Raw genomic sequence first — 13,169 nt, 5'->3', positions numbered from 1 at the left:
GGGTTTGTTTAGCTTCTATAATTGCAACATTGTTGCATCTGGAGCTCAGAGCTGGGCCGCAGCAGGCGGGGAACCTTGGCTTCCTCCATCACTGGAGCAAGCAAGCCTCCTGTTCGCTTCAGCTGCCTGGCTGCCGGCCGCCATCTTAGTTGGCAGTTAATTTGCATATCTCGCTGATTAGCCAATGGGAAGGGTAGCGAAGTTACGGTTAATTACCATGTTTCTCTATTATTAGATAGGATTACTGATTACAATTCCAATGTTGTAGTTCTCAATCTCTTCACCTTTTTCACCCATTCCCCCAACTCCCCTCCCTTCTGACAACTGTCAGTCCGTTCTCTGTATCTATGAGTCTGGTTTTTTTTTGTTTGCTTGTTGCTTATTTTGTTCCATTACATTCCACATATAAGTGAAATCATATGGTATTTGTCTTTCTCTGACTGGCTTATTTCACTTAGCGTAATACCCTTTAGGTCCATTCATGCTGTCACAAAAGGTAAGACTTCATTTTTTTTTTATTTTTATTTTTATTTTTTTTACGGCCAAGCAGTATTTCATTGTATAAATGGACCATAGCTCTTTTATCCACTCATCTACTGAGGGGCACTTGGGTTGCTTCCATATCTTGGCTATTGTAAATAATGCTGCAGTGAACATACACATGCATATATTCTTTCAAATTAGTGTTTCAGGTCTCTTCAGATATATACCCAAGTGTAACCACTGGGTCATAAGGCAGTTCCATTTTTAATGTTCCATAGTGGAACATTCCATAGTGGTTGCAACAATCTGCATTCCTACTAACAGTGCACTAGGTTTCCCTTTTCTTCACATCCCAAATATATTTATTTGACAAATAAAAATTCTACATACTCTCTTAAAAACAACAGAATTATTTCCCAAAAGATTTTTCCAGTTCCATTTGTAAATCACTTAACTCAGAATAAAATCTAAGTCTAAAACTGAAAAATATTTTCAATCTCATGTGGTCTAATCTCTTCTTTTACAACAACAAAAAAATCACAAATCATATAATGATTTAAAGACTTAGCTCAATTTACACTTAGAAAGATAAAGCTTATTATACATCTGAACTATTATGTGCCTGTCACACAGTCGGTACTTAATACTTGTTGAAAATAGCTAAATTTCAAAACTAACTGTTCTGTCAATTACGTTTTTGAAAAGAAGCTAAGTATTTAACTATAGTCAATTAGGAAATAAGTTATATTATCCCTATTAACTTTCAGTGTATATTTTATACCTTATATCCGAATCTGAAGACTTCTCTCTCACTGCCAACTTCGTAATCTCTCCTTGAGACATAGTCTTATGAAGTTTTGTTTCTTCATCAACCGAAGAAAATCGTTGTGATGTCTGTAATAATTACATATGTGGAAGACTTTAAAACTAAGTAATATATCATAGCACTATAACTGAAATTCAGGTTATATAATTTTTTGAGAATTACACCTATTAAAAACATACAAAAATACATTAATATTATACAGAGATTTTGACATAAGAAAAACTATTAAAAACTCTTCCTGGTGTAATCTGAAGTAAAGAAAACTTGAGTCAATGAAAATGCTAAATAGGACCTACCAGCTCATGTTTTCTGACAGTTTAACAAAAAATATCAAGTGGAACGATAAGAAAAAAGTTAAACCATCTAAAGATACAGACAAAAGATCCAGGATCTGACAAATATAAGATGCTAAGTACAGTCTTTCATAGCTCATTTTTATGGCTTAACTTGCTATTATAGATTTTTATTATATCCAGGAAAGGATTTAAAAGAGCAAGTATACAGAAAGATAAGAAAAAACAAAGGAGCAAAGAATAAAAAATCATTATCACCACCAACAGTCTAAATTATAAACAACTTATATGGCTATCCAACTGGGACCTGAATTTCAATTGGCAATTCCTGTGCCACTTGTTTACAATATGCCTTTTTAAAGGAGTGAATTTCCTGTTACCTATTCAAGTCATTTCCTAATATTTAATTTTTCTAAAATTATAATATCTTTTCCTTAACCCTTTGGTCTGCCTGACTATGGCCTTATCAACAAAAACAATCTTGAGTTGTTAAAATTTAAAGAACAAACTTCTGCTTCTGGCAAAGATGAAGTAAAAGGGACCCTTTTTATCCTCTTGCTGAAATAACCAAAAACAGAAACCCATACAAAACAACATGAAACAGCACTTATCAAGATGATGGACAGTTATCCCTGAGAGAGGAGAAAAAAAGAAAGTGCGTCCTACAACTGCCCCAGCTTAGTGACTTGAGGTTGTTTCCAAGTTGTGACAGAGAGGGAGAATCCAGGTGAAACTTGGCAGACTCTCTGAGCTGAATCCATGAAGCTAAAAGTCCACAGAGATGAAGGTGACCAAAAGTCAGGAGATTGGAGAGAAGAGGATGCACAGAAAAAGAACTTTGGAGATCTTCAGAGTTTACACATTGAGTATTTAGTAGAGTACTAATCAACACTTCTGTGTCAGAAAACTGCCCAAGACCAGGAAAAGGCCACCTGAAAAGATTAAAGGTAATAGTGCTCATCCAGTGCCTGTGCCCAAGAGTCAGAGTACACAACTTTATGATTCCCAGGGCACTGAGTAAAGTACATTGAGAATCTTGCCTCAATAGTCTAGCCCCGTGGTCGGCAAACTGCGGCTCGCGAGCCACATGCGGCTCTTTGGCCCCTTGAGTGTGGCTCTTCCTAAGCTTTAGGAGTACCCTAATTAAGTTAATAACAATGTACTATATAGTGTAAGTTTAAAAAATTTGGCTCTCAAAAGAAATTTCAATCGTTGTACTGTTGATATTTGGCTCTGTTGACTAATGAGTTTGCCGACCACTGGTAGCCTAAGTACTGCTCTGCTTGAGCCTAACAAATTTTTATTTTATTTAATAAAAATTATATATGTTTGTTGTGAGAATTTTACTTACATATAAATAGTAAAAAGATAACTAAAGTCAAGTTAATTAACATATCTCCTTTGCTGATGAGAGCACCTGAAATCTACTCTCTTGACAAATTTCCAGTATTCAATACAGTGAGCCTAACAACCCTTAAAAGAAAAACCTAAAAGGACCAAGTTGCTTCCAGAACAAAGCTTTGGAATATTGCTGAAATATAACAGGCTCAAGAATATTAATCAAATATAAATATCCAACAAGACAAAATTCACAAAGTCAGGCATCCAGTAAGAAATAACTAGGCATGCAAATAAGTAAGAATATACACCGAGAACGAGAAGAAAAATACTAACACAAATGTTATCGAGTACTGGTAGTTAGAGAACTGACTAAAAGGAAAGAACATAAAATGGCATGTGATTCAAAATGGCATATTTTTAGAGGCATTATTTCTGAGGTAAAAGAAGATAAAAAGGGGAGGCAGGTGGGCAGCCACTGAGGAGCAGCAGCCAAGGCTTTGCGCTAGCCCATAGCCAGGGGCCTCAACAAGGGCCACACCAAGATCATGAGCAAGTCAAGGCACAGCCACCACCGTGGATACCTCACCAAGCAAACTAAGTTCGTGTGGGACATGATCTGAGAGGTGTGTGGACTTTGCCCCCTATGAGTGGCATGCCATCGAACTGCTCAAGGTCTCTAAGGACAAGAGGGCCCTGAAGTTCATCAAGAAAAGGGTGGGGACACACATCTGTGCCAAGAGGAGGAGAGAGGAGCTGAGCAATGCCCTTGCAGCCATGAGGAAGGCAGCAGCCAAGAAGGACTGAGCCCCATCCCCTCTGTGTACAATAAAACCTGTTGGGGGAAAAAAAGAAAAAAAAAAAGGAAGAAAGGGGTGCCTTTTGGAGATTTGGCATTAAAGAGGAAACACAGCAGAAGGTAAAAATTTATAACCCAACGCCTGGCCAGCGTGGCTCAGTGGTTGAGCGTCAACCTATGAACCTGGGGATCACAGTTCAATTTCTGGTTGGGGCATATGCCCGGGTTACGGGCTCGATCCCCAGAGTGGGGCATGCAGGAGGCAGCCGATCAATGATTCTCTCTCATCATCATTAATGTTTCTATCTCTCTCTCCCTCTCCCTTCCTCTCTGAATTCAATAAATATATACATATATATTTTTTAAATTTATAATCCAGCAAAACAAACGAAAAGAAAAATAACAGCAGACACAAAATGCCTCTGCCATCACAAAAACAAACCCAAAAAGGCTGTATATAAAAGAAACTGAACTTTGCTACAATGGTAGAAGAGAAAGTGCTTGAACTTGTTCTTATAAACTACTCCAAATGTACAAAACTAATAAGTTAAAACATACAAAATCTACACAAGCTACAGTAAGAAAACCAAAATTCAAACCAAAACAACTCAGTTGGTTAACTCCACATCCCACTGCCCCTCCCCCCGAGAAAAACACACCAAGCTCGAAGCAGAAAACTGTAATTCAAAAATGAATTAAATATCCTCACATGTATGAAATACCAGTAAGAAATGAAAAAACATGTTGAATGAATTCAGAAAAGGAATAAAAAGATAGTGCAATGAAGACTAATTTATAAGATGACTAAGGGAAAAAGGTACAAATAAAAATTTAAAGGGACTAAACAAAGGCAGGAAGATAATCTATATATTTGAAAGCCTAATATGCAAATTGTCTCCTTGGGAGTTTGGGAGTTCAATCACTCACTATGACATGCACTGACCACCAGGGGGAGGCGTGGAATGAAGGAAGGCCGTGGCTGGCAACTGGCAGCCAGGGAAGGAAGGCCCTGGCCAGCAGCGGGAAGGCCCCGATAGGCCCTGATGGCTGGCCAGGCCTAGCGACCCTACCCGTGAATGAATTTTGTGCACTGGACCTCTAGTAAAGAATATAAGGTGATATAAAGAAATAAGGAAAAAAGGGTCAGAGAGAAGGTGGCTTAAATGGAAGACAGGAAAATAAGAAAAAAACTTATTTATAGTAATTGGAGTTCCGAAACAAGGAAAACAACAGAAATTTAAAACAATAATCCATTAAAACTATTCATAAATAAGGCAAGACCAGAATTTAAATATTGACAGAGTCCTGCAGGTATATGAAGTAACTGATCTGTAATGATCAACTTGAGGACATATCAGAAACTTTAAATATAAAGAAAAAATTCTGAAAGCCTCCAAGAAAAACAATCAAATAACTTATGAAGGCAAGAAAATTATACTGGCAATAGACTTACCAAAAATAACAAATAGAGCAAGTAAACAATAAAACATCATTTAAAAAAAATTCAGGGAAAGTATGAATCAAGGATATTATATATGGCCAGGATGTCCCTTCAAATATCAAGCCTTTAAAAAGAACTCAAGGAATTCCACATCTATGTGCCCTTCATGAGTAATTTACTAGGGAAGACCTTCATCCAAACAAGAGATAAATCAGGAAACTTCAGCAAAACATTTAATGTCATTATTCAATATATTTAATAGTATATCTCAGGCAAAAACAAGGATGGGGACTAGGGTAAAAGAATAACCTGGAAAATTACACGTTCTGACAAAGTTGAAACCTAAGAAATAAGAGTTGAAGGAAGAGGAAAAGTAGAGAGTAGAGTAACTCATCAATAGTTGGGTCACGGTAGATGAGAATTAAAGAATATTACTCATTAAAAAATTACTGGAGAATAATTGGTTAAAAAGTAGTAAATAAAAGTAGTAAATTAAAAAGTTATATACAAAGGAAAACAACCAATAGAACAAGAACACAATCTTCCCTAAATATCAAAAGAAATTTTTAAAAATAAGAGAAAAAAAACACATGTAACATAACACAGCAAATTTGATGTAGCACAATATAAAATTACTAGAGGCCTGGTGTATGAAATTCATGCACGTATAGGGTCCTTAGGCCTGGCCGGAGATCAGGACCAATCGGGGTCTTCTGGCTGCTGGCCAGGGCCTTCCTTCCAGCTGCTGGCCGGGGCCTTCCTTCGTTCCGCGCCAACCCCTGGTGGTCAGTGCACATCATAGCGAGCAATCGAACTCCCGGTCTCCCAACTGAACTCCCGAGGGGACACTTTGCATATTAGCCTTTTATATATATAGATAAGAGTTGAGACTGAATTGTCAGTTATATTAATAAATAAGAATAGATTGAACTCATCTATCAGGGGAAGAAATTTTTAATTTGGCTCACAAAGCAGGACCAAACTCACAAAAAGATCCAGAATGGCTAAAATAAGGGATGACTAAAAGTATTCTGGACAAATAGAAATAATAAGAAAACGGAGGTTGTGGTATTACTATTGAGAAGAATTCAAGCAAAACGTACTGAATGTGACAAGAGCCACCATTCATAATGAATAAAAGGTGACTTTAACACAACATTCATTGTGTATAAGACAGATCAAGTGTACAAAAAGTAATAAAAATATAGAAGATAACATAATCAATAAGGTAGAGATTATGGATATGTACTAAAATTTTACACTATAAATAGAAACTATACCTTATCAAATGCACATGATATATTCACAAAAACTGATCACATAATAAATTTAAAAAATACTGATTGTTTCATAGGGAAAGTCTATGCAATCTTCAAAGAGCAGAGCCACAATGCTATAAACTATCCCTAACTTTCTGAAAGGAATAAAATAAACATATAAATACTCAGTGTATTTAACATTGTGGCTGTTGTGTGGGGGCCACCAATCCAAACCTCTTACGTCATAAACTTTGTTCACTACCAACCAGCTTTCCAACTATTAAGACCACCTCAAAATCACTAGCCTAGGTCCCAAAATCCTATACACATCCTCTTTTGACTTCCCCTTTCTGAGAAATTACTAAGACCTAATCAATGTTGATTTTCACTTACTATAAAATAAGTTAATAAACTTAGCCATACTTAATCAGCAGGTTTTTCTAGCTGATTTTGGGGGAGTGGAAAAGAAGGAAAACTTAACACAGATAAGGATTGGAGAGTATCTCAGAGAATAACACACAGAAATAAGAATATAAGAAGCAACAACAGTTGGGGGATGTGAGAAATTTAGTTTTATCATACTGGAGATAAAGAAGACAAATTCTGGAGTGCTATTTTGGAGTCATACCCATAGAAATGATTGGTTTAACTCTGGAGAATAGTAGAAGAAACTGTACAGAGAAAACTGTAATGTTACCTAAACCAATCCTATGAATAAGGGATAGAAATTATTTTACTAAACTCACCATTCAGAAGATTGAGAAACTAGAATCCTATACAAAAACCACCTTACAAATACTGCTTAGCAGAATGTGTCATTCTTCTTGGGTAAAAGCCAATATAATGGGTATAAGAACTAAGTGAGAGCAGCATACAGAGACTAAACAATTATTCAAATGGCAGAGTTATAAGTAGGAATTTTAAAAAACACACACACCAAAGTCTTAAGGAGGGAAACTGCTATTCTTGTTTCCACTCCTCCACAACTAGTTAACAACTGATGAGCAACAATTCATCAACTTAGGAGGTAATGCTTATCAAACTCCCTTTATGTAATTCATTAATAAACTGCCTTTATCCCATTAGATGTTTCACAACTGGAAAGGATAGATGGCTTCTTCCAAGATAGAATTGACACACATTCTAGCAAAAGTCAGTGATGGGATCACTTTGTCTAGTAAAAAAAACTACAAAACAATGATGTTTTTAAAAATCCATGTGCCACAGAATAAAGCCCATTTAAAATCCTAAAGATATCTCAATTTTGAAAATTCAGTAAATTCCATTTAGAAACAATTAGTCTTCATCTTCACAATATCAGATAACATTAGAACATGGCATATTTTCAAGATAAACAGAAACACTTTAAAACTGTCCCTACCCTTCCCACCCCTAACCCCACCAAATATCTATCAGCATATTCTAGAAAGCAAAGCTTCTTCATGCAAGTATCCACCAGAAGCAACCACCACCACTTGTTCCTAAAATAGTAATGAAACAGAAGGGCAGTGAGAAAGCTGGAGAAGTGACTAACATACTGCAGAGGGTGTTCTATAACTACTGGCATGCAGTGACCGTCAAGCAGGTGAACAGAATCATTGGCAGAGGCTACCAGCTAGAACCCTTAAAGGGGCTGAATGCTCCAAGCAGAAAGCCCAACTTCCTGGTTCATCTCAGTAGAGTTCTTAGTAAGAAAGAATTCTACCACCAAAAAGACTAAGGTTTGTAACAAAGGAAACTCTCAGGAACAAAGCAGCAATTACAAATGATAAGTTCTTCCACAAATAAAATATTTATTTAGGCTTTAGAGAATAAATTAAGCATGCTCCCTATTCACCGTAAAAAAATATGTAGGTAGTATTTTTCATTAAAATTAGTTTGCTTCATTACATAATTCATCTTTAACTAATAATCATAAAAGAGTATGTGTTGCTATTTATAACTAAAAAACAAGGCACCTCCAAAATGGAGTTATTTTATTGTACCTAAAGAGAGGGCTTTGGCTCTAATTATATATATTAGTGATATACAAACTGTTCCAATCATTTACAATCCTACAGTTTGGCTCAGTGTAAGGAATCATTTGTCTAATTAGAGAATTGATAGTGCATTTTTCTGTGTTGTTTTTTCTTTCTTAGAATGTCAATACTGTCATTTTAAAACTGGGTCTATCTACAACAAAAGATAAAGAAAATGAGAATATTCTGGAAATTAGCAAACATTTTAATAAACTCAATCTTTGGCACAAACAGCTTAAAACAGTTCAAAGATAAAATATTTAATGAGTCAAAAGAAGACCACTCTAAAATTTTCCTCCCATAAAAAAGAATGAGATCCAACTTAATTAAGGATACGCATGGTAATAATCTGCATATCACTCCACGTTTACCAGTGTAATGTTTTAGTACATAACAGACATACAGGGTCCTTATATTGTGTATTTTCCAGGTCAATTCCAAAATTAACACTTTATATGCACAAATACATTCACACTTGCCCAACTATAGGGTGTCCACCCAAAATATATACACATACTTTAAATAATTATAAAAGCAGTGTTTATTAAAATACATTTCATTTTCAAAATTGAACTATCAGCTGTTAGTGTGTTTACATATTTTTTTGGGGGGGGACGTGTATATATATCTAATTTTGGTTGAGATCTGATGATGAAGTTATATTCTTTGTTGAAATAAAGCAGTTTTATTCAAGCCTAATTCCAATGTTATAATTTTTGATTATAACAAACATTACATTACATACAAAACCTCTACTTGGCTAGGTTGGTCTAGGGAGTCATTTTTGGCATTGCTCATTATGTAAAATTTTTAAAAATCCATGTTTATTTTCTATTACTAAAAAATTAGGGAGGGAAAGCAACTTTAAATGCAAAAAAGAAAAAAAAGAGAATACCATTTCAATTAAAAGCTATTGGTTATCTAACTCTAACACATAACCTAAGTCACTAGATCAGAGAGGGATCAGCAAACTATGGCCAACAGGTGAAATACAGCTTATTGCTGTTTTTGTAAATAGTTTTATTGGAACACAGCCATGTCCAGTTGTTAACTTATTGTCTCTGGCTGTTTTCACTCTGTGGTGGCAGAGTTAAGTAGTTGCAACAAAGACTGCTTGACCCACAGAGTCTAAAATGTTTACCATCTTACCTGTTACAGAAAAAATACTTAAGGGTCCATGTTCCAGACCTTTCAAGACATAATACAGAACATTTCTACATTAAGTTAACCGTAATGCTGCCTAATTTATGATTTGACATAAACTGCTAAAGTGCCTTTTATCTTTGTCCTATTAAAGTTTAGCTTATTTGCTGTGTTCACTGAGGTTTCTCATGTACAAACCATTATACAGGGAAGAAGCTGTGAAGGTTAGCTTTAGATTAGCAAAGACTATGCCCATCAGATTTGCTTGTTGCCTATTTTTCTTATATAAAATTACCATTTCGGAGTCACTGTGAGAGGCCTGACCCAGGATGGGAGCTGGCCCTAGCTCAGAGTGAGAAGGTTGGTCAAGGGAGAGAAGGGGCTCAATGTCATCGTAATCATCTTCCTCTGTATCCCCCTCCCCATCAGCAAAAGTACCTCTAGTCAAGAAATCGGAGCGCGTCCGCGCCATTCGAGCTTTCTTTTTATGGGCCGGTCTGGCAACCTGCTTGACCAAATGATAAAACAAATAACACAACAATGTTTTGTTTTGTTTTTGAGATGATGCCAATGAAAGATATCAGAGAGCTCATGAATTTCTTGAAATATCCCTCCACCCACAATGTACTTTCCACTAGAAGTGACAGAGATAACCAAAAGCAACCCATATACATTACTCTGGACAAAGGATGAGAATGGAAGCTAAATTTACATTGTTCTTCTCCATAGCCAAGGAAGTCATCTTTCACTGCCATAATAAGTCACAAAAATCACTTGCATAAATTGCCTTCTTTTTCTTAGCAACTTCTTTTTTGTAAATACCATCTGGGTTTGTAGACACCATTCCCTGCCTAAAGTACACCTCCCTAAGTAAGAACAAACTTAACTCATGGCTTCTTTCTCTACAAATGCTTCAGATTAAATGGGTAGATGAGATGCTATGTCTACAAGAATAGTAATTTCCAAAATAGCATGCATTGATTTTGCATAAAATATAGATAGGCAAAATTCCATACTTACCTCTCCTTGGCCCGGCCCAGTTAACTTCATAGGTTTCCAAATTGGTTCATCTTGTTTATGGACTTTAGGATTTCCACTGTTTAAGGATTCCCTGTTGACACTTAGAAATAAAAAAGCAGGATTACATTTCAATTCCTGGCAGCAGTCTTCAAGTACAGCATAAAATATACTTCCACAGCCAGGTTGAAGAATTCCAGCAAATTCCATACATATTCAATTCCCAAAAAAATATATAAAAATTTTTCTGATTATCACATTGATACTATTATCAAGAATTTATGGTTTTTTCAAGGTGGGGCGGGATAGGTGAATCTTTCTTGATCCTCCTCCCAGAACCAAACTAGGAATAAAACTAAATTGGGGAACATTCTCCCTGAATTAGTCAACTGAAGACTAGCTGAAGAAGAGACTTTTAAACAACTAAGGGCAAAAACCACCTTGAGACTGCACCTATACAACAGCTTGCATGATGTGGTCAGGGTTGAGCATCATAGTCAGCCAACCTAGGGGAGATTCCACCCACAAAGGGGACAACAACAATCAAGACCCAATTACCAGAAGAGAGCCCAAAGAACCCACAAAAGGAACATTTCTAGAGCATCCAACTCAGGAGGTAAAAGAGACTGCACCACTGGATACCACAGGACACTTAACACGTTAAGCGCCAAGCCTGTTTTGTCTTCCCTTCCATTTAGCCTGCGATATCCCATTTCACCAATATGCTGGTGGCCGGAGACTGACATGGTCCAAACGAAAAGTATAATGTCAGTCACTGGTGACTGACATGGTGCTTAACGTGTTAAGGCCACCTCACAAAGCCTGGGAGTCATAGCAGCTATATCTAATACATAGAAACAAACACAAAGAGGCAGCTAAAGTGGGAAGACAAAGAAACAACCCCAAATGAAAGAAAAAAGGACTCTCCAGAAAAAGAGCAAAATGAAATAGAGGCAAGCAATTTGTCAGACAAAGAGTTCAGAATAAGGATGCTCAAGGAATTTAGTGAGAATTACAAGGAACTTAATGGGAACTACAAGGAACTTAGTGGGAATTACTACATCAGCATAAAAAAGGACATAGAAACCCTGAAGAACCAGAAAGAAATAAAGAATACCTTATCTGACATCAAAATATAAGGAATTAAAAGTAGGCTGGATGGAGCAGAGGATTGAATCAGTGATGTGTAAGGAAAAAAACAACAACCAATAAGAACAACAAAAAGAAAAAGAATTTTAAAAAACAAGAATAGTTTAAGGGAACTTTGGGACAACATGAAACATAACAATATCCGTATCATAGGGGTACCAGAAGAAGAAGTAAGCAAGGAACAAAAAACCTATTTGAAGAAATAATGACAGAAAACTTCCCTAACCTGGTGAAAGAAAAAGTCACACAAGTTCAAGAAGCACAAGAGAGTTCCAATCAAGATGAACACAAAGAGACCCACCCCAAGACACATCAAGATTAAAATGGCAAACATTAAAGACAAAGAGAGAATCTTAAAGGCAGCAAAAGAGAAAGTTACCTATAAGAGCATTCGCATAAGGACATCAGCTAATTTTCCAACAGAAACACTTCAGGCCAGAAGGGACTGGCATGAAGCATTCAAAGTAATGAAAAGCAAGGACCTGAATCCAAGACTACTCTATTGAGCAAGGTCATCATTTGAAATTGAAGGCCAAATAAACAGCTTCCCAGGCCCCCCCCCCCCCAAAAAAAAGGTAAAAGAAGTTCAATACCACAAACCAGCATTGCAAAAAATGTTAAAGGGACTTGTGGACAAAAGGGGCCACATGCTAACCTGACAAGCTCAGGGAAGGACTGCATAGCAGTCTTGCAAACTCAGAGACCTAAAGTAACCACAAAGGATGGTCTGAAATTAAACTTTAACTAAAAGCAGTTATGGGTAGTTATATCCTAGGCCAGTATATTCACTGACAAGCTCAACCTTTAATTTAACTGAGCCTGTCTGTCTTTTTGCATCTATAATAACATACCCTTGAAATGTCTGGGTAACTTGTAACTTCCCTTTTTCTGGACCTCTTGGGGCACAGTCTAATGTGCCTGGGCACCAGGACAGATACCACAAATTCCTTCATTGTTATCATGTTCATTGTTCCTGCAACCACCTAAGTATGTGTCTATCATTTTATTTCTTATCCAATCCCAGGGGATCCCCTCCCCCTTGCTTTCTCCTGCCTCTCTAATCTATCACCAATGGATTTCATGTAACCCATCTATGTCTCCTCCTTTGATTGTAATGTATAAAAATAGATGTAACACCGCCATTCTCCAAAGCATTATCTCAAAATCCTATCTAATAAAAGAGAAACATGGTAATTAGCCATACATCCGCTACCCTTCCCGTTGGCTAATCAGGGCGATATGCAAATTAACTGCCAGCCAAGATGGCGGCCGGCAGCCATCCATTGAAGCGAACAGGGAGGCTTGCTTGCTCCAGTGACTGCGGACTCCAACGTTCCCCGCCTGACTTGCCGGCCTCTCAGCTGCAACTCTAAGCAACTATGTTGCAAATATAGAAGCTAAAC

The 13,169-nt window shown here is 36.8% G+C and overlaps 1 protein-coding gene and 1 pseudogene across 10 annotated transcripts in view; one reads left to right on the top strand and one right to left on the bottom strand.

The window, feature by feature from the left end:
* The window catches only part of MYO9A (myosin IXA), a 423,504-nt gene that overhangs the window by 83,226 nt on the left and 327,109 nt on the right, over nucleotides 1–13,169 (bottom strand). For 6 of the 10 annotated variants that reach the window (XM_014530413.1, XM_014530418.1, XM_014530421.1 and 3 more), the window contains 3 exons: nucleotides 10,621–10,720; nucleotides 9,896–10,108; nucleotides 1,265–1,377 (listed from right to left, as the gene is read on the bottom strand). In XM_014530413.1, coding sequence (XP_014385899.1) covers nucleotides 1,265–1,377; nucleotides 9,896–10,108; nucleotides 10,621–10,720 — 426 coding nt within the window. The remainder of the gene's footprint in view (nucleotides 1–1,264; nucleotides 1,378–9,895; nucleotides 10,109–10,620; nucleotides 10,721–13,169) is intronic. The other 4 variants (XM_005882823.2, XM_005882824.2, XM_014530420.1 and 1 more) reach the window with 3 other exon arrangements.
* LOC102254858 lies at nucleotides 2,384–3,780 on the top strand (annotated as a pseudogene).

This window comes from Myotis brandtii, unplaced genomic scaffold (genome assembly GCF_000412655.1).
Source record: "Myotis brandtii unplaced genomic scaffold, ASM41265v1 scaffold74, whole genome shotgun sequence".
NCBI lineage: Eukaryota > Metazoa > Chordata > Mammalia > Chiroptera > Vespertilionidae > Myotis > Myotis brandtii.
The sequence above is the reverse complement of the archived record's forward strand: the minus strand, read 5'-3'. Positions and strand labels throughout refer to the sequence as shown.